General features: G+C 39.4%; 1 protein-coding gene across 1 annotated transcript; it reads left to right on the top strand.

The window, feature by feature from the left end:
* Nucleotides 1–1750: 1750 nt before the first annotated feature.
* On the top strand, nucleotides 1751–19971 carry LOC142662691 (nectin-1-like). Its single transcript, XM_075840902.1, has 12 exons — nucleotides 1751–1805; nucleotides 4920–5279; nucleotides 5492–5854; nucleotides 6599–6892; nucleotides 8728–8985; nucleotides 12540–12648; nucleotides 14066–14120; nucleotides 15947–16032; nucleotides 17193–17247; nucleotides 18175–18260; nucleotides 18788–18833; nucleotides 19855–19971. Exons 1-12 carry the CDS (start codon nucleotides 1751–1753, stop codon nucleotides 19969–19971), a joined length of 1884 nt encoding a protein of 627 aa, XP_075697017.1.
* The last annotated feature ends 6243 nt before the right edge of the window (nucleotides 19972–26214 follow it).

The raw sequence follows: 26214 nt of genomic DNA on the forward strand, positions 1-26214 counted from the left end.
CTGCAAATGAGGAAACTAGAAATGTGCAGAAATATCCTGTAACCACTTCTCTAAAGAGAACGGAGGGATGTTACGGATATAGCAATTATACTTCAGTGTTAGGAAGAGCAGAACATTGCGAGGACGTGTGAGTATGTGTCGGGTTCATGCTCTTACTTTGGGCTGTGCTGTTCGGTTATATTGGAGATCTGGCGGGTTACATACAGCGGAGATGTGTCTGTAAATACATTGCATTCATGTTAGAGGTTATTATTCTACATGTGATGTATTTCAGGTACTATGTAAACCATCAAAACACTAACTGGAGTATAAAGAGCCTTAAAGTAGCCAAACCCCTCACCAGCACCCTGTTCATAGCAAACAAGGAGGAAAGTAATATTACTGAGATTGTCTGACCTCACATAGTAGAGTGGGGGTCCTGCCCTTGTATCTAGTTAATTATAGGTCGATTTTTGATAGATAGAAGAGAGAGAGAGAGAAAGAGAGAGAGAGAGAGAGAGAGAGAGAGAGATATGAGATAGATAGATAGATAGATATGAGAGAGATAGATAGATAGATAGATAGATAGATAGATAGATAGATAGATAGATAGATAGATAGATAGATAGATAGATAGATAGATAGATAGATAGATAGATAGATATGAGATAGATAGATAGATAGATAGATAGATAGATAGATAGATAGATAGATAGATAGATAGATAGATAGATGATAGATAGATAGATAGATAGATAGATAGATAGATAGATAGATAGATAGATAGATAGATAGATAGATAGATATGAGATAGATAGATAGATAGATAGATAGATAGATAGATAGATAGATAGATAGATAGATTGATGTGAGATAGATATCTATCTATCTATCTCATATATATCTATCTATCTATATATCTATCTATCTATCTATCTATCTATCTATCTATCTATCTATCTATCTATCTATCTATCTATCTATCTATCTATCTATCTATCTATCTATCTATCTATCTATCTATCTCATATCTATCTATCTATCTATCTATCTATCTATCTATCTATCTATCTATCTATCTATCTATCTATCTCATATCTATCTATCTATCTATCTATCTATCTATCTATCTATCTATCTATCTATCTATCTATCTATCTATCTATCTATCTATCTATCTATCTATCTATCTATCTATCTATCTAATATCTATCTCATATCTATCTATCTATCTATCTATCTATCTATCTATCTATCTATCTATCTATCTATCTATCTATCTATCTATCTATCTATCTATCTATCTATCTATCTATCTATGTATCTATCTATCTCATATCTATCTATCTATCTATCTATCTATCTATCTATCTATCTATCTATCTATCTATCTATCTATCTATCTATCTATCTATCTATCTATCTATCTCATATCTATCTATCTATCTATCTATCTATCTATCTATCTATCTATCTATCTATCTATCTATCTATCTATCTATCTATCTATCTCTCTCTCTATCTATCTATCTATCTATCTATCTTCTACACATATTGCATTAAAACATATGAGGAGTCTTTTTTTTTTATAAAGCACAAATTCACGACTCAATCCTAATATCGTTGTTCTTGTCTGGTGTAGATTGTATTTGGACTTTTTATTCTTCGCTTATATTTGCCTTTATTTATCTAGATTCTCTACAAGAAACAGAAACAAAACAGAAATTATCAATTGAAACAAAAGTGAAACAACGGAATTCCTGTTGGAATAATGAGCCGGGACTTTTTCAATGTGACGGGCTGGTTCCTTCTTCTCGTTACTTTGGGTAGGTGATGAACTTTTGTTTTATCATTATACATGTGTTCCCTTATACAATGTGAATAGTGTCATAAATCTGACTCCATCCAATAATACACAATGTCCTTCTCACTTTCTCCACCGCTGCTGTTACCGGGCAGTTCTGTCCAATCTTGATCCACATTTCTTGTACTTCAGAGAAAGTTGCAGCTTGTTTTAACCATTTCTATTTGTGGAAATGAGAGGTTGTCGCAGCCGCAAACAAAAAGTTACAATTCAGGAACACTAAAAGCAGAATAGAGAATCCAGAATCTAGAAGTTTTATCATCTGTTTCTTTACGTTAAAGCAGCAACATTTTAGGTAAATGTTATACACTGTCTTATGTCCAGTGCAGGGCCTGAGGGGGCGGAGCCTGACTTCTCTATTTACTCTTATTGGGTAGTTCCCTCGGTGTAGCACAGTGTACCGGTTTTATCTGGAATGTTCCTTTAAATCTCTGTTCACATCTGTGCTAGGTTTACTGTTATTCTGTTATATCATAGAAACAGAATATGGAGAAAAATGGAAGCGCCGGATCAGTTGAATGAAAGAAACCAACGGCTTCCGGCAGAACCCATTTACTTTAACAGGTTTCCTCAGGGTTGCGCCATTGTTATGACAGACTCTGCAACGGAGTCTAAACACGGCCTTATAATTATTTTCATTCATGAAAAATCTTCTGTGTTCTGATCATTCTACTTTATTCCCATTGTTCACTGTGACCGGACCTGAGCAGCAACTATCTATCTATCTATCTATCTATCTATCTATCTATCTATCTATCTATCTATCTATCTATCTATCTATCTATCTATCTATCTATCTATCTATCTATCTATCTATGATCTATCGATCATCTACATATCATCTATCTATCTATACAGCACTGTACAAAAGTTTTAGGAAGTTGTGTAAAAATGCTGCAAAGTAAGAATGCTTTCAAAAATAGAAGTTTTAATAGTTTTTTTTATTAACTAACAAAATACAAAGTTAATGAACAGAAGAGAAATCAAAATCAAATCAATATTTTGTGTGACCACCCTTTGCCTTCAAAACAGCATCAATTCTTCTAGGTACAATTACAGACGGTTTTTGAAAGAACTCGGCAGGAAGGTTGTTCCAAACATCTTTGAGAACTAAGCGCAGATCTTCTGTGGATGTCGCTTCCTCAAATCCTTCTATATCTCCATGTAATCCCAGACAGACTGGATGATGCTGACATTAGAGCTCTGTAGTGGACATATCGTCACTTCCAGGGCTCCTTGTTCTTTTTTACTCTGAAGATAGTACTTAATGACATTGGCTGTATATTTGGGGTTCTTGTCCTGCTGCAGAGTAAATTTGAAGCCAATCAGACGCCTCCCTGATAGTATTGTATGATGGATAATTATCTGCCTGTATTTCTCAGCATTGAGGACACCATTAATCCAGACCAAATCCCCAACCCCATTTGCTGAAACTTCCACCATGCTTCACTGCTGCCTGCAGACAAATATTCACTCATCAGTCCAGATCACCTGCTGACATTTGTGCTGGGGTGAGGAACAGCTAAACTCGGCTACAAAGGTGAGGTTGTGGAAGACAGTTTCATGTCAAGACACAAGGTAGTTATACTGCGTCAGAAATGTCTCTCCCAGGCAAAGATATCAAAGCAGACTGGGGTATCAAGATGTGCTGTTCAAGCTCTTTTAAAGAAGCTCAAGAAAACAGGTAACGTTGAGGACCATAGACGCAGTGGTCGGCCATGAAAACTTAGTGCAGCAGATCAAAGCACATCATGCTTATTTCCCTTTGATTCCAGCAGTGCCGTCAGCTCAGAACTGGCAGAAACCAGTGTGCCCCAGGTACATTGATCTACTGTTCGGAGAATTCTGGCCAGAACTGGTCTTCATGGAAGAATTGTAGCCAAAAAGGCCAAGAGTAAACAAGGTCAAGCGAAAAAATGTCAGCAGGTGATCTGGACTGATGAGTGAATATTTGTCTGCAGGCAGCAGTAAAGCATGGTGTAAGTTTCAGCAAATGGGGTTGGGGATTTGGTCTGGATTAATGGTGTCCTCAATGCTGAGAAATACAGGCAGATAATTATCCATCATACAATACCATCAGGGAGGCGTCTGATTGGCTTAAAATTTATTCTGCAGCAGGACAACAACCCCAAATATACAGCCAATGTCATTAAGTACTATCTTCAGAGTAAAAAAGAACAAGGAGCCCTGGAAGTGACGATATGTCCACTACAGAGCTCTAATGTCAGCATCATCCAGTCTGTCTGGGATTACATGGAGATATAGAAGGATTTGAGGAAGCGACATCAACAGAAGATTTGCGCTTAGTTCTCAAAGATGTTTGGAACAACCTTCCTGCCGAGTTCTTTCAAAAACCGTCTGTAATTGTACCTAGAAGAATTGATGCTGTTTTGAAGGCAAAGGGTGGTCACACATAATATTGATTTTATTTTGATTTCTCTTCTGTTCATTAACTTTGTATTTTGTTAGTTAATAAAAAAAACTATTACAACTTCTATTTTTGAAAGCATTCTTACTTTGCAGCATTTTTACACAACTTCCTAAAACTTTTGTACAGTGCTGTATAGATAGATAGATGATATGTAGATGATCGATAGATGATCAATAGATAGATAGATAGATAGATAGATAGATAGATAGATAGATAGATAGATAGATAGATAGATAGATAGATAGATAGATAGATAGATAGATAGATAGATGGATGGATGGATGGATGGATGGATGGATGGATAGAGAGAGAGAGAGAGAGAGATAGATGATAGATAGATAGATAGATAGATAGATAGATAGATAGATAGATAGATAGATAGATAGATAGATAGATAGATAGATAGATAGATAGATAGATAGATAGATAGATAGATAGCTGATATGTAGATGATCAATAGATGATAGATAGATAGATAGATAGATAGATAGATAGATAGATAGATAGATAGATAGATAGATAGATAGATAGATAGATAGATAGATAATAGATAGGTAGATATATTATTACTAACACACACACATATATATATATATAGAAATTCATCTTTCAAGATTTTATTATTTTATTACTTGCATTATTCAGGGTGTTTTGCAGATAAAAAGAAATGGACATTTACTTTCCCACAATCCATAGAAGCAGTGAAACATTCTGATGTGGAGATTCCCTGCACATTCACTGCTCCCGCTGGCTATGGAGAGGTCCGGCTTGTGTGGTATGAATACAGTGTTATCGGCTACCCAATAGTGTACAGTGAAGACCCATCTAAGGTCAACCAGGAGTACAGAGGTCGCACCTCACTTATCAATGGAACAGACAGCTGCTCGCTGAGAATCAGAGATGTCACCCATACAGAATGGTACTACCCAGGGATAAGTGACAAAATAAATTCCTTTCATTTGAATGAAGAAAATACTAAGAAAACAGTCCAAGTCCGGGTCCCAGGTATGTCTACAGCAAATGACCTAATGTCCCTCCTGACCAGATATACTGCTCTTTACCATTATCCGGTGTATTACAGGGGGACAATAACTATAGCAGATTAAACATGGACACATTTCATTTTAGGAATGTCTCAATTTTCACAATTTTTATTGTTGATTTACAGGATTAAAGTTACATGTAAAATAATTCTCCACATTTCTGAATTTTCTCAGGTTGCTCTGTAAATTCCTCATGCAAGTATTGGGGTTTTACCTTCCCTCGCTCTATAGAGGTTTTAAAGGGTTCTTGTGTGGAAATTCCCTGCAAACTCTCTTATCCCGACAATGCTCAAAGCTTTACCTTGTTCTGGTATAAGAATGCAGTCATAGGATATCCTAAAATATTCAATAATAGAACCTCAACCGATGTAGAACCAAAGTACAAGGGAAGAACGTTTCTGGTGAGAAGTTCAATGGACAGCTGTTCCCTGAGAATTAACAATGTGCAAGAATCAGAGGAGATCTACCCCGGGATCAACAAAGAAATCAACTCCTATCACCTCCATAATGGAAGATTCTGTAGAGTCTCTATCATAGGTAAATGAGTTTCATTTTATAAACCTGGGCATCCCCATAGTTCTGAGCTGTCATCTATTCGCCATCCGTTCTTTGCTATTCTCAATGTCTTACACGACAATACATAATTTTTGGTGAATTTACACCAATATATCGTATTTGAGCCAAATTTGCATATATTCACCAACCATTGTTAAAAATATAATGCAAAGCCGAAGACAAAGTTTGTAACCATGACCCAATGTCAGTTTGGTTGGGCCTGGAGGGCTGGGGAAAGAGTATAATCTGGGATAGCAGAGAAATGGGGACTTATCCTGATCTCCTAATTCCTAATATTTTTGACGCCATATAGTGCTGTTACCGGACTCTACTCCGGCTAAAAGATAAGGAGTCCCTCTGTGAAATAAGAATTCCCTAAAAGGGTGTATAGAAATGGGTTTTCTAAACTGGGAAGCTCCTTTAAGTATAAATTATTGAAAAGGTGCACAAAGCCACATATACCACAGCATATTCGTTCTGGATAAAGATAGAAGTCATGTTTAGAAAACTGTATAGATATTTCAGATAGTTGTTGGATGACTTTTTGGTTGGAGAAGACAACCAAGATGTGTTTAAAATATAAAAAATACACAAAAATTTCAGAGGTCTATATCTGACCATTCAAAGTTATTGCCATGGCCATATTCTAGCCGAAGACCAAGAGTAGACTCTAGGTCACTGTTTATTCGACCCAAGTGTTACTTCAACTCATGTCTTTTCTTTCAGAAACTCCACCTCTACCATTAATTACGGGAACGGAAAAGGTGACGGAGAATGAGCCAGTAAATATCACCTGTTCCGTAAATCACACCTGTGCTTCCAGCCCCCCATCCATTACATGGAATAAACATGACTTAGAAGTTACCATGAGCCATAAGGCTATGAATCGAGGAATATGGAAGATGGAGTCTACAATTAATTATTTTCCTTCATATAGAGATGATCAAAGACTACTTGAATGTAAAGTGACTTTTCCAAATCGAAAAATCTCAATGCAGTCTGTAACCCTGGATATTAAATGTAAGTAACCTCCTATAGTTATTTTGCAGAGTATCAATTATCATTTCATGAGGTTGTGATTTAAAAAAAAAAAACAATGTTCAACTCAGTATGCAGCCTGAAATTCCCTAAGGCCCTGTTAACACGAGTTATTTGCAGGCAGAAAATTCTGAGTCAAAATTCGATCTTATATTTTGAGACAGATTTTGATTTGCCTGCACGTTGTTTGCCGCGTTTTTCGCCCGCGGCCCTTGTTCGCCGTGGGCAAAAACACAGCAAAAAATGCTTTCACTGCCTCCCATTGATGTCAATAGAAGGTCAGAGACGTAAACGCCTGAAGATAGGGCATGTCGATTCTTTTACCCGCGAGATGGTTTTTCGGCACGCGGGAAAAAATGCCTCCCATTGAAATCAATGGTAGCCATTTTCGGCCGTTTTTGGCACGCTTTCCAACGCTGGAAAAACAAAAAAGTTGTAAATGATGCAAATAACAGAAAAAAACAGATCTAAAAAAAGCCAATCCAAAAACATCAATCCAGAGAAAAAATAGCATACGAGAATAAAGTGATTTCCTAAATATTGTAAAGAAGGAAGGAAGAATAGACCTACAGGCAAGGGGGCCCACTACCACCCTAAAAGACAAATAACAGCATTGGCTACTGAGCTAGTGCTAATGATATCATGGTTCATAATAACTGGTGGATTGGTCCACTGGTGAAGGATTTTCTGGAGAGTCGTGCTGGAGGTGCTCTATGACTTACAGCCAGTTCTCGTATTTTTGAAAAACAAACAAACACCCAAGTACATGGAGGACATGCCTATTCTGTTTTTTTTCCATTTAAACAGAGGACTCCAGCGATGATCCGTTTCCTGCAATTCCCAAGAAGAATTATCTGAATGGCCCAATTTCACCTAGAGCACCCTTCATTCCCACACGGTCAGGGAACTCGGCTGGCTGCGGGTCTTTCAGGCCTTTAGCTCACCTGTTGGTTGATTTCCTGGATAACAAAAGGGTATAGTAGAAGGTACAGTTACTATGGGCAATAAAAGAGTTTGTAAAATGTATCAGAAAAGGTATAGCGAAGATATTAAACCAACGGTGGTCAGCCAGACCAGAAGTCGCCAACGGGACTCAGGCACTTACAGAAACAGTGCCAGGGGTGAAATGTAAACATAGACTATAAAACCAAGGGTAGGTTAATAGTAATCAAGCAGATTAGAGTATACAATACCGTAGAAGTTTACTCAGGAGGGTAATGAGATGAGTCAATAAGTAATGGTAATCAAGAAGAGTTGGGTATACAATATAGTAAAGAGTGAAATGGAAGGGGAGTCAAACAAGTCGGGTCAATTCAGAAGTCAAGATACAAATCAGTAGCACAAGGGCAACACAAGGCTAGCCAGGAATAATATACCCACAGCCGGTACTTAGGGTAATGTGTTGCCATTTTAAACATGGCACCTCATCCTTTGCTTTGCCAGGCAAACGTGCTCTCTGTGGGCGAAGGGACTGACAGATGACACTCGATAGTGGGAACCCCTGGGCAACAATCCAACAGTCCTAACCATTGAGCCTCTGTGGTGACACTTTCTCATAAAACATGAAGCCTCATAATATTAATTATTTTAAAGTTTCTCAGTTGACAAATAACAATAATAATTTTTCCACTTACAATACATATTCACAGAACCGAACAAACTTAAAATCCTACAAATTGGAAATTCATTATACAAAAAGAATATTTTGATGTAAGTCATCTGTCTTCTGCACTAGAAAAAAATAGACCTTAACAAATGGACAAATTCCCCAAAATTAACAGACGGGGAGCATAAAAAAATTTACTTTCTTCTTACAGATAAGCCAAAGAATGTAACAATTTCCGTCATTGACAATCCGTCAAAAGAAGGAGACAACGTTACCTTAGAGTGCACAAGTCAAGCTAATCCTGCTTCAGAGACTCAATACACATGGTATGAAGTTGGAAAAACCAAGACCTTACTTGGAAAAAGTATGTTTATAACTGTGCGGAACTCAACCTCGGAGAAATATATCTGTTCTGCAAGAAATGACATTGGAACCAACAACTCATCGGTGTTTTCTTTTATTAATCAACGTGAGTATTGGATAAAGTACATGTGGTGGATTTCATAGATAGGTTCCAATGTGCTCTCTGGCATTAGTCCTGTGGGTGAATGTGTCATGAGTCAATGCTAGATTTTGAGGTCCTTGACTCGTTTCACTACTTAGTTTCATAAGTGAACTTTTGGTTCCACCAGAACCTTGCTCTTCTCCTTTCTTATAACTGTGTCTCTTTACTCAATGACCACTTCTACAAACTTTCCTTGTGCCAAGTTTGACGTTGGTGTTAGCCTAAAGTGTCTTCTCTTGTCACCATGTGAATACGGCTTCTGCAGAATGCTTTCCTACTTGGGTCATCATTCTTCTCAATGTCGTGATATTTATGATTGTCTCCATCCATCTCGTCCATCCGATTCCTAATTTACTTCGACTAAGCTTAATCATCTCTTCTCTTCCAATGAAGATAATATAATGGGGGCAGATTGACTATTGGTGCCATGCCAGAATTCTGACCTAAGCCGCACTTTCTTTTTGGCACACATCATTTTAGACAAATTTATTAATGACATGCGCCAAAAAGAGCAGATAGCCCGGGAAAAGGGGCAGGGATTTGTGGGAGAGAAGCATGGCTTAAGATTCACCAAATTGTGCCAAAAATTTGGCTCAAAAAGTGGTCTAAAGTAAGTCAGCAAATAGGTGATATAAAGTTAGACAGAAGTGTCTAAAGTTGCACCAAATTTATCATCCATCACAAGCCACTGTGATTAATTTGGCGCATCCAGTATAATTCTAAACTGTCTAAATTGAAGATTAACTATTAGTCAATCTGCCTCAATATGATCAAAAAAGGGGTTTAACTTCACTCTGCTCCTTTGTGTTCCACGTTTTAGACTTTCCCTTGTTAAGAATCCAGAATAGTCACATTGAGTTTAACAAAATCAGTATTTTTCTTATCACATTCATAAGCCAGTAGTTCTGTGTAGTCTGATTGATAAGAGTCTGCAATAGAACACAAAGAGTTAAAAAATAGATTGTATAAGTTAAAAAACAAAATGATACTTTCTTCAAAAAACAGCGCCACACCTGATTATAGGATTGGATCAGGCATTACAGCTCAGCTCCATTGAAATAAAATAGTTTTTATATAACATATGCATAACAAACTTTATTAAAAGGCGTTTTCCCACGTCTGATATTCATGGCATATCTACAGGATATGCCCTAAATGTCCGAGAGATGTGACTTCCACCTCTGGGACCCGAACATCTCTTTAGGTCCCTGAGCCCTGTCCTAGCTATTGCCGCTGTCGCTGGGCTCCAGCCACTGAGTTACACAATTTGCTACGATGTTTGAAGAACTTCCATAGAAGTTACGAAAACATCAAAAGCCCAGTGCAATCAGGAGCTATGGAAACTGGGTAGATCACTGGGCTAAGCCGGTTATCAAAAAAAAAGAGGAGAGAAGAGGATATTAAAAATAAAAACATACCTATCACCTCCACTGGAATACAGACGCATCGCCTGTTGGAAGGTGAGATGACTGAGCTGTCCCAGGTGATCGCTGAAACCTGTGATTTGCTGCATTGATCACATGGGACAGCTACATCCAGGGGCATAACTAGGAAAGACTGGACCCCATTGCAAATGTTTGACTGGGCCCCCCACCCATGGGTGCCACACACAGCCCCCCTTGTACATAGTGCCTCCTGTAGATCGTGCTCCCTGTAGATAATGAACCCCTGTAGATTGTGTCATAAAGCCCCCTGTAGATTATGCTATATCGCCCCCCCCTGCATGTTGTGCCATAGAGCCCCCTGTAGACAGTGCTATAAAGATAGTGTCACACCCCCCTTGTAGATAGTGCCACCCTTCCCCTCTTTAGATAGCGCCCCCTCCCCCTTGTAGACAGTACTATATAGCCCCCTTGTAGATAGTGCCCCCCACCTCCCCTTGTAGATAGTACCATACAGGACCCCCTGTAGATAGTGCCATACAGACCCTTTGTAGATGGAACCCCCACCTCCCCCTTGTAAATAGTGCCATACGGCTGCCCTTGTAGATAGTGGTTCCACCTCCCCCTGTAGATAGTGCCATAGAGCCCCCTTGTAGATAGTGATCCCCCGACTCCCCCCTCCAGCCCCCCTGTAGATAGTGCCATACAGCCCTTCCTGTAGATAGTGCCCTACAGCCCCCCTGTAGATAGTGCCCCCCATGTAGATAGTGCCATGTAGTCCCCCGGTAGATAGCGCCTTCACCTCCCCCTTGTAGATAGTGTCATACAGCCCCCCTGTAAATAGCGCCCCCACCTCTCCCTTGTAGATAGTGCCATACAGCCCCCCTATAGATAGTGCCCACCAAACAAATAAAACTATACTCACTAAGGCTTAGTTCCCGCGACAAACGGAGCTGCTCCAAAGCATCCGAAAACGCAGATGGGATCCTTGCGTAGGCCGTTGTGATCCAGTGACGTCATCACGCCGACCTGCGCAGGAATCCTGTCCCTGCACCTGATAGGCTGCAGGCCGAATGTGGCCTGTAGCCTCGTAAATGGCAGAGCAGGGAGATACCTCCCTGCTCTGCCATAGTGTTCAATAGTATCTGGGTCCTAAGGATGCAGATACTATTGAATGTGGCATCGCTTCCGCTGTAGCAGCCAAAGTGGTGCCCCGATTGCCTTGTTTGACTCTCTGTTGTCTTCTAGGATTGTATCCTACTTGGATATCCTACTTGGATACAGTCCTAGAAGACATCAGAGTGTCTCATAGGGCTATCAGGGGACTTGCGATTTGCAGCAAATTTATTCGGACCGAAACAAATATCGAATCGGCCCCGAAACGAATTACAGGAAATTAGCTTATCACTAATTAATATACAGCTGTATGCCAAAACATTACACTCTGTGTCATAACATGGGCTGTTGCTAGAGTAACATGTATTCTGCCCGAACAACAGGCCATTTGTAAAGGCCGCTCTGGGTCCTTTTAAGTTTCCCAGCGCTCACTGTATGGGGTTCCGCAGCACCTGATTGCATCACCAGAATGCCCGGTGACCAATCAAAAGGGTAGGCCGCTTTGATCATGCCAAGGTCAAAATTATTGTTTTGCAACACTCAAAGGGTTAAACCTGCACCTGCTTCAGGGCTACATGGGACACACGTGCAGGGCTTATTCTACAGCTCTGGTGCTGAATAAAGCTGCCGTAAGAAGGTGTATCAGCGGTCATCAAAGGGTTAAGGGTAGATGCACAGTAGATAACATATAAAATTTGCTTTCCATGTACTCGACCTAGCAGTTTTCTCTATTGCTAATAACAAAATTAGATATAATGTCCCCTCTAGCATGATACTAGATAAGATATTCTTTGATAATTACAGTAAGTGACTTGTTCTTCCACCAGGTGGCTGCCACGGACTGCCCAGGTTGTCACACATGCCGCAGGTCTCTGCTTACTATGATATCCTGTGATTTTCTAACAAAATCATGTAATGTGTAGAATTAAATGTATATTTTCTTAGAATAGTTACAAATATGATTGATATAAGTTACTATTGAGAAAACATGAAAACATTTCATTAACTATTTTTGATCAGATGCAGCTGAAAATGTTAAACATGAGAACATTTTGCTGATCGGGGGTGCAGCTGGATTTATCGCTATAGCATTAATAATTCTGGTAATAAGTTTCTGCATCTTAGAGAGGTATGTTCCATATATGAATATGTGCGTAGAATTAACAAAAGAGTAATTTGATGAAAATAAATGTTTAGAACATTTAGCACCTTCCTTCCTTCCCTTCTTCCTTCCATCCTTCCTTCCTTCCTTCCTTCCCTTCTTCCTTCCGTCCTTCCTTCTTTCCTTCCCTTCTTCCTTCCGTCCTTCCTTCTTTCCTTCCCTTCTTTCTTTCTTCCTTCTTTCTTCCATTCCTCTCTACTTCCTTACCGATCTCTCACTCTTTCCCTTCTGTTCTCTCTCTACTTCACACTCCTTCCTTTTTTCTTTCCCATTTCTTCTTCTCACCCTATCTCCCTCCCTTTCTTTCCTCTCTCTACTTCACTCTCCTTCCTTCTATATTCCCTATTCCTTCTTCCAACCCTCTCTCCCTTCCCGTCATGTGTCTATTTCCCTTCAAATCTCCCTACATATCAACCTCCTTTATGCTTTCAACTTAACTCCCTCTCTCCCTTGCCTTCCTTCTTCCCTCCCCGCCTTTCTTCCCAACACCCTCCTTCTCCCCATCCTTTCCTCCCTCCTCCTTCTTGGGTCCCTCCCTCTTTCTAATTTGCTCCTCCCCTGATTCTTCCTCCTTGCATCCCTTTCTCTCTCCCTCTTCCTTCTTCACGCCCTCTCTCCCTCCCCTTCTTCCTTCCTTCTTTCCTTCCTCTCCCTTCCCTCTTCCCTCCATCTCTACCCCTTCCTTTTTACTCTTTTGCCCCTACCCTTACTTCTTCCCTGCTTTTCTCCCTCCATCCCTATCTTCTTCACTACCTCTCGCCCATCCCATTTTCCTTCTTCTTTCCTCCCCCTTCCCTCTTTCCTCCATCCCTTCCTCCTTCACTTTTTTCCTCCCTACCCTTACTTCATCCCTGCTTTTCTTCCTCCACCCCTGCCCCTTCTTTTTTCACTTTTCCTCTTCCTACCCTTCCTTCTTCCCTGCTTCTCTTCCTCACTCCGTCCCCCTCCCCCGTCCTTCTTCCCTCACTATCCTCCCTCTCTCCTTCAACCCTTTCTTTGCCTTTTAAGAAATAGTCATTAAGCAGAATGTCGTTATTTGCCAAGAAAAGATAATAGTGTAGAATAGTGTAGAATCTCTACCCTATTATGTTTTCCGGCGTATATTCCTTGCACCAGATTTATTGTGTTATAGACATTTTTGTGCCTCACTAGACAGTTTTAAAAAGTATCTAGAAAAGGTTGTAGCTTAGTAAAGGGGGTATAGCTTACATATGCCACAGGCTACTAAAATTGCATCAAAATATTGGTCTAAAGTAAATCAACGAAGAAGTGGCATAAGAAAGGGAAAAGTGTCTAATTTGTCTTGCAAGATGAGCCAAGTTTGTGCCACTGTCATAGTTTTAAACTGTCTATAATAAATCTGCCCCAATATGTTATTTTCTAGAAGAAAAAGAACGTCAGCCCATGGAGAGAAGAAAAGTACTCAGGCGAATGTTAAGGTGATTTTTTAATCTTTTTTTTTTTTGGGTGGTGTGGCTAATCTTTCTCACTGCAATCTATATTGTGCACCAATCAATGCAAAAAATTTGACAACAGTGGTGGATGATCGCAGAATCCTTTCCATGGTGAAGGAAAACCCCTTCACAACATCTACCCAAGTGAAGGACATTCTCCTGGAAGTAGGTGGATCAGTATCTAAGTCTACCATAAAGAGAAGACTTCATGAGAGCAAATACAGAGGGTTCACCACAAGGTGCAAACCATTAATCAGCCTCAAAAATAGAAAGGCCAGATTAGACTTTACCAAACAACATGTAAAGAAGCTGCCCAGTTCTGGAACATCATGAAACTAAGATCAACCTGTACCAGAATGATGGGAGGAAGAAAGTATGGAGAAGGCTTGGAACGGCTCATGATCCAAAGCACACCACATCCTCTGTAAAACATGGTGGAGGCAATGTGATGGCATGGTGGAGGCAGTGTGATGGCATGGTGGGGGCAGTGTGATGGCACGGTGGAGGCAATGTGATGACATAGGCAGGCATGGCTGCCAAAGGCACTGGGTCACTAGTGTTTATTAATGATGTGACAGAAGCAGCCGGATGAATTCTGAATTGTTCAGGGATTTACTTTCTGCTCAGATTCAACTAAATGCAGCAAGGTTGATTGGACGTCGCTTCACAGTACAGATGACAATGATACAAAACATCCTGCGCAAGCAACCCAGGAGTTTATAAGGCAAGAAGTGGAATATTCTGCAATGGCCGAGTCACCAGATCTCACCCCGATCCAGCATTTCACTTGCTTAAGATGAAACTTAGGGCAGAAAGAGCCACAAACAAGCAACAAGTGAAGACAATGGCAGTAACGGCCGGGCAATGCAACACAAAGGAGGAAACCCGGCGTGTGGTGATGTCCATGGGTTCCAGACTTCAGGCCGTCATTGCTGCAGATGATTCTCTACAAAGTATTAAAAAAAAACATTTTATTTATGCGAATGTTAATTTGTCCAATTACTTTTGAGCCCCTGAAATGAGGAGGATGTGAAGAAAAATGGTGGCAATTCCGAAACGTTTCACAGGATATTTTTGTTCAACCGCTGGAATTAAACCTGAAAGTCTAAACTTCAATTGCTTCTAAGTTGATTAATTTTAAATCAAATTGGTGACATGCAGAGCCCAAATCATGAAGCTTGCGTCACTGTCCAAATAATTCAGGACCTAACTCTATGTGGGGTTTACTGCCTCCACTTTTTGATCTTGCGCTCCTCCCATTTTGCCCTAGGGTGATTTTAATTAGTCTAATGCTGATTTCTACTATCCCCAAGTATATGTAGGTTTAGACCCAGAACATGGTGTATGTGCAGTGTAGGGACCCACCTTATAGAGGTCGCCCATGTCGGCAATTTGATCAAAACGTGCACTAAGAAGCTCACTATTGTAAGTAGAATCAACAGTAATGCATATTTATTTATATATTGTATTTTAGGTGACATTAGTGTTCACAGTGTGCCGTCACCATCTTCTTGTGCATTGTTTTGCAGTCACAGGCGTACTTGCACCTGTATACACGTTTTTTCGTTGTTTTTTTTTTAAATAGCTTGAATGTGCTCATCAAACTTTCTTGTTTCTTGTGTAATACAAATATGCCCATGTCACAGATGGAAAAAAATTATATGAATGCTGCATATACAGCACACACACCAGACATATATACAGTAGCTGTTCAGTTTTGCTATAATGTTTATACATATTTAAAATACATTATATTTTCTCAAAATTAATTAACACATTTATTTGTTCCTAATCTTTGTATCTTCCTTCAGAAAACGGAGCAAATACAGATGGATAATATTTTGTATGGAAACGTGAGTTATGATTATGCATCAGAGCAAAACTCCCCAAGGTCACGGTACGTTCTAACATCATGCCACAAGAGAACTTTGCATCATAGTCCTGGATTTGGGAACCTAAGAAACATAAGGCGAATTACCTCTTATCATTGATGTTTATATCCATAATACAGTACAGATGTAGCCATCTTTATCTTGACTATTAATGCATTGAATACACAGTGTCATGAAATTTTAACTTGACTTTTTCAATGGCTTTTGTTGTGTGATATCATGCTGCATCTCCATCTCTACCCCTTCCTTTTTACTCTTTTGCCCCTACCCTTACTTCTTCCCTGTTTTACTTGCTCCATCCCATCACCCTTCCTTCTTCACTACCTCTCTCCCACCCCATTTTCCTTCTTCCTTCCTCCCCCTTCCCTCTTTCCTCCATCTCTTCCTTCTTCACTTTTTTTCCTCCCTACCCTTACTTCGTCCCTGCCTTTCTTCCTCCACCCCTTCCACTTCTTTTTTCACTCTTCCACTTCTTACCCTTACTTCTTCCCTGCTTCTCTTGCTTCATCCCTTCCCCTTCCTTCTTCACTACATCTCTCCCATCCCATTTTCCTTCTTCCTTCCTCCCCCTTCCCTTTTTCCTCCATCTCTTCCTTCTTCACTCTTTTCCTCCCTACCCTTACTTCGTCCCTGCTTTTCTTCCTCCACCCCTTCACCTTCTTTTTTCACTCTTCCTCTTCCTACCCTTCCTTCTTCCCTGCTTCACTTCCTCGCTCCGTCCCCCTCCCCCGTCCTTCTTCCCTCACTATCCTCCTTCTCTCCTTCAACCCTTTCTTTGCCTTTTAAAAAATAGTCATTAAGCAGAATGTCGTTATTTGCCAAGAAAAGATAATTGTGTAGAATTGTTACCCTATTATGTTTTCCGGCGTATATTCCTTGCACCAGATTTATTGTGCTATAGACATTTTTGCGCCTCACTAGACCATTTTAAAAAGTGTCTAGAAAAGGTTGTGGCTTAGTAAAGGGGGTATAGCTTAAATATGCCACAGGACGCTAAAATTGCATCAAAATATTGGTCTAAAGTGAATCAACGAAGAAGTGGCATAAGAAAGGGAAAAGTGTCTAAATTGTCTTGCAAGATGAGCCAAGTTTATCATTCAGTGTGCGCCACTGTCATAGTATTAAACTGTCTATAATAAATCTGCCCCAATATGTTATTTTCTAGAAGAAAAAGAACGTCAGCCCATGGAGAGATGAAAAGGATGGAGGGGAACTTTAAGGTGATTTTTTTCATCTTTTTTTTGGGTGGTGTGTATAATCTTTCTCACTGCCATCTATATTGTGCACCAACCAATGCAAAAAATTAGCCATCCACTACATTATTCATAGGTCCTTCAAGTGCGTCTTAATACAGATATATTGTAGTCTACTAATGTCCTTACCCTGCTCGCTATTTTTCTAGGTCCTTGCCACAGCTACAGGTTAATTGGGCTAATGTCTCATACAGGATAAGATGTCTCACCCAACAAGTAATTCAATTCCTCGTTACACAAATATGCCTATTTTGCTGGAATGTGTTGATCAAATTCTCTTGTTTCTTGTGTAATTCATATATAGTATATGGGGTTTACTGACTTGTACTCCTCCCATTCTTCCCTGCGTGATTATAATTAGTTTAATGCTGGTTCCTACCATCCCCAAGTATATGTAGGTTTAGACCCAGAACAGGGTGTATGTGCAGCGTAGGGACCCACCTTATAGAGTTTGCCGTGTCGTGGCAGGTGGGCTCACACAATTTGATCAAAATGTGCGCTAAGAAGCTCACTATTGTTAGTAGAATCAGCAGTAATGCATATGTATTTATATATAGTGTTTTAGGTGACATTAGTGTCCGCAGTGTGCTGTCACCATTTTCTTCTACATTGTTTTGCAGTCACAGGCATACTTGCACCTGTATACACGTTTAAAAAACAAAATAAAAAATTGCTGGAGTATGCTCATCAAACTTTCTTGTTTCTTGTGTATTACAAATATGCTCATGTCACAGATGGAAAAAAATTACATGAGTGCTGCATATACAGCACACACACCACACATGTATACAGTAGCTGTTTTGCTATAATGTTTATACATATTTAAAATACATTATATTTTCTCAAAATTAATTAACACATTTAGTCATTCCTAATCCTTGTATCTTCCTTCAGAAAACAGAGCAAATACTGATGGATAATACTTTGTATGGAAACGTGAGCTATGATGATGCATCAGAACAAAACTCCCCAAGATCACGGTACGTTCTAACATCATGCCACAAGAGAACTTTGCATCGTAGTCCTGGATTTGGGAACCTAAGAAACATAAGGCGAATTACCCCTTATCCTTGATGTTTATATCCATAATACAGTACAGATGTAGCCATCTTTATCTTGACTTTTAATGCATTGGATACACAGTGTCATACAATTTTAACTTGACTTTTTCAATGGCTTTTGTTGTGAGATATCACGCTGCAGCAAGTTATCAGAGTCATGATAAAGATCTGTATTTAGCAGGGTCTCCAAAATATTGTGAAACTATTACCCCTAGCATGTCCTGACAGGTTGGAGCCTCCTGCAGTGTACAATATAGTATTGATTGAATATTGTGTCTGTTTCAACTGGGAAAATTTCTCAACATTTTTTTTATAAACAACATGTTTTTCATGTTTTTTTAAGTTTTTCATGTTTTTCCTGATCCATGAAAAGTTCTGTACAGATTTTTTTGTGACTGCTTTTTTGGAAGTGCTGTAAATTAATGTTACAGGAATTTTCTCTTTAGGCAAAAGGATGACAAGGGACAAGAAATAAATAACAGTCAGAACAAGGTAACTGCCCAGTGTTATTAATATTATTATTATTATTATTATTATTATTATTATTATTATTATTATTATTATTATCATCACTATAGGTAATAGTAGTAGTAATTTGTTGAAAATATTACACAACACCGCACACACAATCCTATAAGTACATTACAATGGAGGTCTGATCTAGTACATGGGAGGTGAACCCCTGGCAGACAATCACATTTTCCTGGTACATCAAGATTTTAAGAGGATGGGGTGGGGTGGAGGATAGGACATACTGCTCTTGCACTACTGAGCGATGTCCAACTTAACTGGCTACGCTAGTTCTGCGTCATCTTCCAGAGTTACAGGGGATCTGTGGGTGTCACTGATATGGGGGTCATGTGACTGTTACTGTTATTAGAGGTCCTGTGGTTATCACTGGAATGGGGGTCATGTGACTGTTACTGTTATTGGAGGTCCTATGGATCTCATCGGTATGAGGGTCATGGAGCTATCACTGATATTGAAGGTCCCGTGCAGGGCGATTTATGTTATTTTTTGTGTTCATACGGGACTACATAAGGTCTAAAAAAAAATCTGTAGAAATTGAGATAAAGTCATAGTAAAATAATAGAATCTTTTGATCAAGATAGTAACTGGCGCTGCACCAGGACTGCAATTTTACAGCAATTTACTGTCATGGTGTAGCCCCAGCCTTATTGCCACCCCAAAGGATTTCCTAAAAAAATAATTTTGCATATCAAACACTGTTCAAAAGTTTAACCTCATCTGATCTAGTGACGTACTAAACAAAACCATCATGCAAAAAAACAGTTGTGGCCAATGGTGGCACTAGCGAGCCAAACTATGGTTCCATTGTCAATGATTGAGTCCCATGTAGATAATGTAGATTGAAGTATTGATTGATTTGGGGGGATTATCAGGGTCGTAACACGGTCTGTGGATGATCGTTGGCAAAACATGGTTTGAAGGTCTTTAAAAGGTTTAAGGGAAAACCAGACTAAAGGTAAAAGGTAATTTTTTTTTTATATAGGAAAAGAAGACTGAAGACTCCATTGTCTACACCTCAGTGATGCTGGATCCACCAACTCACACACCAATCGCTTTAAGAAACACAGAAGAAATAGAATATGCAGAGCTGAATATTTAGACATCTTGTGCTATAGATATTATAGACCGATATGTCAACAGTGTCCTCGAATATTCCTGCAGATCCCATTGCTACGTAGTAAGGTCCTGCCGCAGCATCACTATTGGGTACAAGCCGGGAATTTGACGTGATCGGTCAAAAAACTATTATAATTGTTTCCGCTCAATCATTCGGATGTAGACTTGCTTTGTGTTTGGATCATTGTCTTGCTGCATGACCCAATAAGACTTCAACTTCTCCTTAATAATTTTCGGGTTCAATTAAGAATTTATAATAACACAAGGCTGAAAAAGGATACAAGTCCATCCAGTTCAGTCTATTCTCCTGCAACGTTGATCCAGAGGAAGGAAATAATGGTATGTTAACCAGGACCCTCCACACATCATTACATGACCACCATACGTGACTGGTGGTATCACGGCGTTACAGCGGAATACTGACTACATCTTGAATTATCTGTACATGGAAGGGAATCACATTTTTTAAATATGAGACCAGAATTGATGTTCCTCTTGGTTAGCAGTAGTGTCTGCTTGCTACTTTCCATGAAAACCTTTTTTGCCCAGTCTGGATTAATGAACAATGATCTTAGTTGTGGCTGCAGGTCTTTGAGTATTCTTGGAATGCTCTTCTGGAATGTTCTTGGAATCTTGTGGAATGTTCCTTCTGAAATATGACACATCACTGTACATGGTTCGAGGTCGCCTCTGTAGTTATTTTTTATTGCTCCAAGGCATCTAAAAAAAAAAATGAAGCAACTTAGTCTTGATTTAAAATCTCCATTTGTTATGTGTGTACAGCTCCTATGCAGAGCTATATGTCTCCATGGTTACAAACTACAACAAAAACTGTGTGGTCTGATCCTGCAGTTAGCTATTGCTCCTTTCATCTCAGGGAGCAGAGCGAGAGGAGTAACACGTGTAGCTAAACAAACCTTTGGCGAAACGCGTGTGGTGTATTCGTGTGATAAGGCAGTTTCATTTTAGGTAAATTTTTACTAATTCTTTTGTATTTATGATTTTGTGACTGCTCTAGTCTAGATCCTTTGGCTTTCTACCCCAAACATTGCCACCTGTTGGTACTTTGGGTATATGACCAGGTTATTGTCTGTTTTTGTACTTCTTTGTAATCTTATTTACTGTAATTTCTAATGACATGATTTTTTTTTTTGAGGGACCACCTATTAACCTATTTATTTTTATTTTTGGGGAGGGAATAGAGAATTTTCGTTTTGCAATTTGGTTCATGAAACTTGAATTTGATAACCATTTTTCAATAAAGATGTATTTTTGGATTACTTGTGTTTGTTTGGGGTTTTTGACAGGGATATATTAAGTCCAGTCATTATAATATCACAATCTAGCTAAATTAAATCTGCAATTGCATATCAATAATATTATCCTCAGGGCCAGAGAGTTCCCCCTGGGAACAAGCCTCCTCCTGTATTCTACTTAGTTTCATTGTTTGACTTCTCTATTTTGTAAACAGGCCTGGAACTAGTACAAAAATAGATTTCAACATACTGAACTAACAACCCTAAACGTAAGAGCCCCATGTAGACCATGACCTCTAGACTCAAATTACATTTGCTGAATTTACTATTTTAATTCTCTCAGTGTAGTCACCTCGGTCCAGTGTCCTCTTGTCCCTCGCCGCTCCTCAACTTCTGTTTCAGCATCTGGTGGCAACTCCAGCCCCTGACGCACTCCACTGGATCCTAACGTAGAGTCACTATGTACATACATTACATTACTTATCCTGTACTGATTCTGAGTTACATCCTGTATTATACTCCAGAGCTGCACTCACTATTCTGCTGGTGGAGTCACTGTGTACATACATTACATTACTTATCTTATACTGATCCTGAGTTACATCCTGTATTATACTCCAGAGCTGCACTCACTAGTCTGCTGGTGGAGTCACTGTGTACATACATTACATTACTTATCCTGTACTGATTCTGCGTTATACCCTGTATTATACTCCAGAGCTGCACTCACTATTCTGCTGGTGGAATCACTGTGTACATACATTACATTACTTATCCTGTACTGATCCTGAGTTACATCCTGTATTATACTCCAGAGCTGCACTCACTATTCTGCTGGTGGAGTCACTGTGTACATACATTACATTACTTATCCTGTACTGATTCTGAGTTATATCCTGTATTATACTCCAGAGCTGCACTCACTATTCTGCTGGTGGAATCACTGTGTACATACATTACATTACTTATCCAGTACTTATACTGAGATATATATCCTGTATTATACTCCAGAGCTGCACTCACTATTCTGCTGGTGGAATCACTGTGTACATACATTACATTACTTATCCTGTACTGATTCTGAGTTATATCCTGTATTATAGTTCACAGCTCCTGATCTCAGAGCAGCCTGCTGAATACAGCTGGGGTCGGAAAACATTTGGACCCCAGCTGTTTAACCCTTTGATCGCCGCGGTCTGTGACCGTGGTAAGATCAAAGGGAACTCCCCGCTTTGATCTCATCATCAGAAACCAAGTGACGTGATCAAACACCGGGGAATCCCTCTGCAGTTAGCCCTGGGGACCTACAAAGGACCCCAGGGCTGTCTGTTCAGTAAGCCTGCTGTTCGGGCACACTATGTGCTGCCCCTTACAGCAGCCTGTGTCATAGCAACAAAGTACAGGAGTATGCTAATACATTATTAGTAAAAATAAATGTATAAATAATGTTAGCCCTTAATGGGATTTAAAAAAAAAAAAGTAAAAAAAAAACAACTCTAAACGACCATAATAACCTGAAGAATTAATCTAATGGGTTGTTTAGCGTGAAACGTGAACGGGATAAAAAATAAACAAGAAAAATGATGCCAAGAATGGCTTTTTCTTATATTCACTCTGTAAAAATATTTTTTTCCTACCTCCAAACTATGAAAAAAAAGAACACGATTTCTCTGCATAAAACTATGCCCATACAGCCACATTGATGAAAAAAATAAAAAAGTTATGGCTGCTGAAATGCAGAGAGGTAAAAATTGAAAAATGTAGCTAGTCATTAAGACCTTTTCAGGCCTGGTCATTTAAGGGTTAAATGGGGCAACCTATTGTATCTAAACATATAGGAAATGAAGATCTTTAACATAAGAGCCAAGGGCATAACACTCTGACACCAATGGCCCCTTTGTTCTAATGACTGGAGTGGTCCGAGCTTGTCTAACCAGTTATGACATGTAATGTATCTGAATGATAAAAAAAAAATGTCTAAAAGTGAAAAGCAACTTTAAAAAAACAAACAAAAAAACATTATCAAGAGGCTCTTGGCCCAACATATACTTCAAAAAAGTACTTTGATTGTTTCCTGTACATCCGACCGATAAACTTTTCATCAGTAGGTCATTACTAGATGTTTTCTAAAGAGCGGAAATGGTAAATGGTCTATCTAAATCTATATAATGCCATCCTTGTCAAGAGGCTGGAAAGAGTTCAACAGAACAAAATAATAATCTATAAATGGATTATGTAGAACAGCAGGAAACTTGACTCTCATTGTTGACTTTGATGTGACGTGCTGGAGGAAATACCTTATAGAAATGTCTGGATAGATACTCAGCAGGAGTCACATTCTCATTCTCCAATTACATATTAACGATCAGGCTCTGAGCTTTACATTTCAAAAAATGTCAAAAAGTTGACTAGATTTATCCACTATTACTGTAAGTACAACCAGCCCATCTGTAAAATGTCATTAGGCCTAGGTTGCCCATCTTGCTTGGCTTCATTTGCACCATGATATGTCCCATTCATGACAAGTATCACACTTGTTTTTGTTTTTACATTATTAAGGGTCAGCAGGGACGTTAATGAGGGTAAAAAGGGTTTATGTGTCACGTGGCGTATGTTTTGTCACTTGTATATGGGGATAAATATTTGAGCAACACGTTGACCACATTTAGGAGGTTTGCTGTGCCAGATAGGTCAGTTCCTGTCAGTGTATGATTGATAGCTTCGGATTTTAGTCGCCAATATTGTCTAATGTGTAAGGGAGTCTCCCAACTCTCCCCTGGCGGCAGATGTCGGGGGGAAAGAAAATTGGGCATGTTGGATTTTAACATGCACCATCCCTTATTTCCTGTGGGAGTTCAGCTACAGTACTACCAGAAACTCAAAAACTTCTACACAGACTTTTTATTTTTTTAACCCTTATCCACCATTATTTTAGTCTCAGACACAGTAGCATTTACCAAGCAGGGTCTATAGACCAGTAGTTCTAGATCCACTCTTTACAATATTGGGAACCATGAACATAGTTTCGATTTATGCTTAATTCTCACTTCTTAAAAACTCTAAAGAAATAATTTACAAAAGTGAAAAATGATTTATAATTGAATTCTATAGAAGCTATATATTAATATGTCTACTGTCAGCTCCCCCTAGTGGTGAATGCAGGCAGTAATAAATTTATAGCTCTGACCCCAATAAAAATATATTATGAAAACAGTAAACACATAATTGTTTGGGATACTACAGGTACACATTACATTTATAGGCTCTCCAGGCAAAGGGTTCAGAGCTCCACAGTTGCCGTCTCTTCTCAGCTTTCAAGGACTCCATTAGAGTTGCTATATCAGCCTAACATAAAACCAACTGGAAATTCAGTGATTTATTTTTTTCCGTTTAGTGATTTTTTTTTTTCCATTTAGTAATTTTCTTGAAATTCTTGGGTAAATAAATTTAATTTGAAGCCACAATGTCAGGAAACACTTTAATTTCAGAAAATACTATTGTTGGGCGGATGGCTCACACGCGATCAAACGTCTCTCAGACCCAGACGCGGCCAGATCCCCTGGAGATTAAGTACATTTACTGTGGAAGAACACAAGAACTTGTCATACCAGAGCCTACAAAGGAATTGGACAAACGCTGCACTTACTCCAGTGGTTTATAGGAATCAAAAGAAGTCGATGTCCGCAATTTTCACATTTATTCTTAAAGGGAACCAGTCACCAGCATTTCACCTATTAAACCAGCAAAACCTGGTGGTAGTGGGTAAACAATCATTTTTATGTAAACTATAAGTATCTACTAAGTATCTCTGTACCTTTAGTATTCTTTTTTTCTTAGTGTTCCCGCATCATATGCTAATGAGCATAAAAGAGTAATATCTTCGTTTGGAAAGAGTTATATCTTCATTCCTCAAGCCCTTCCGAGCTAACCCCGCCTCCTTACTTTTGATTGACAGCTCCTCGCCTCCCCCCAGCACACCCGAAATCCCACACTTGTGTATCGATGTCCTGGTCTGGTGTGTGTGTACAACGGGACACCATAGTGAGCATGTGCAGTACCTGGATTTAATGCCCGGACGAAGCGGGGCAGGGTGTCGGACCATACATGATGGGCGCATGCGTGCTATCTCAGATCAGATTTCGGCTTTCAGGGCGGGCCAGTTTTTTGCAGTGGGCGGGCATAAAAAGAGGAACGAACGAGACTGCCGGATTATTACCATAAAAGGCGCGAAATGAAGACCGTTATTTACGGTCAGAGGAGCAGTTTAGGGGAGGGGATAATGGCAATGAACAATTGACAGCAACGGCCAGCGAGGGGTGAGGAGAGTCCAACAGGTGAAATGCTGGTGACTGGTTCCCTTTAAACTAATATATACTAATAATTCGGATACCAGAGGGGTATGGGAGTTGAGGATGCAGTGATTTATCTGCTCCAGAAAACATATTCTTGTCTTGACCAGAGGGGCAGCATTGTGTGGATAATGTTCTTTGACTTCTCTTGTGTATTCAACACCATATGCCCAATGTTGTTGCAGGACAAGTTGACGAGAATGAACATTGGGGTGCCAATAATAAATTGGGTGATGGATTATTTGATGGGAGGCCACAGTCAGTGAGAATTGGAGATTGTATGTCTGATAGTTTGCTGAGCAACAAGGGGAGCCACAGGGCACTGCCCTGTCTCCATTTTTTGTTCACCCTTTACACCTCATAATGAAACTTGCCACAAACAGAAGCTTTCTGATGACACTGTCATTATGGGATGTGTAGGGGAGGGTGATGAAACTGAGTAGAGGCAGTTGCTGAACAATTTTGTTACATGGAGTCTTGAAAATTGCCTCGTTTGGAACGTGGGAAAGACGAAAGAAATGATTATAGATCTAGGAAAGAAGAGTAGAGTTTTTTTCCCCATGGTTTTCGGTGGTCATGATGTGGAGAGTGTCAATAACTATAAGTATTTGGGTGAACATC

The sequence above is a fragment of the Rhinoderma darwinii genome, chromosome 10 (assembly GCF_050947455.1).
Source record: "Rhinoderma darwinii isolate aRhiDar2 chromosome 10, aRhiDar2.hap1, whole genome shotgun sequence".
Lineage (NCBI taxonomy): Eukaryota > Metazoa > Chordata > Amphibia > Anura > Rhinodermatidae > Rhinoderma > Rhinoderma darwinii.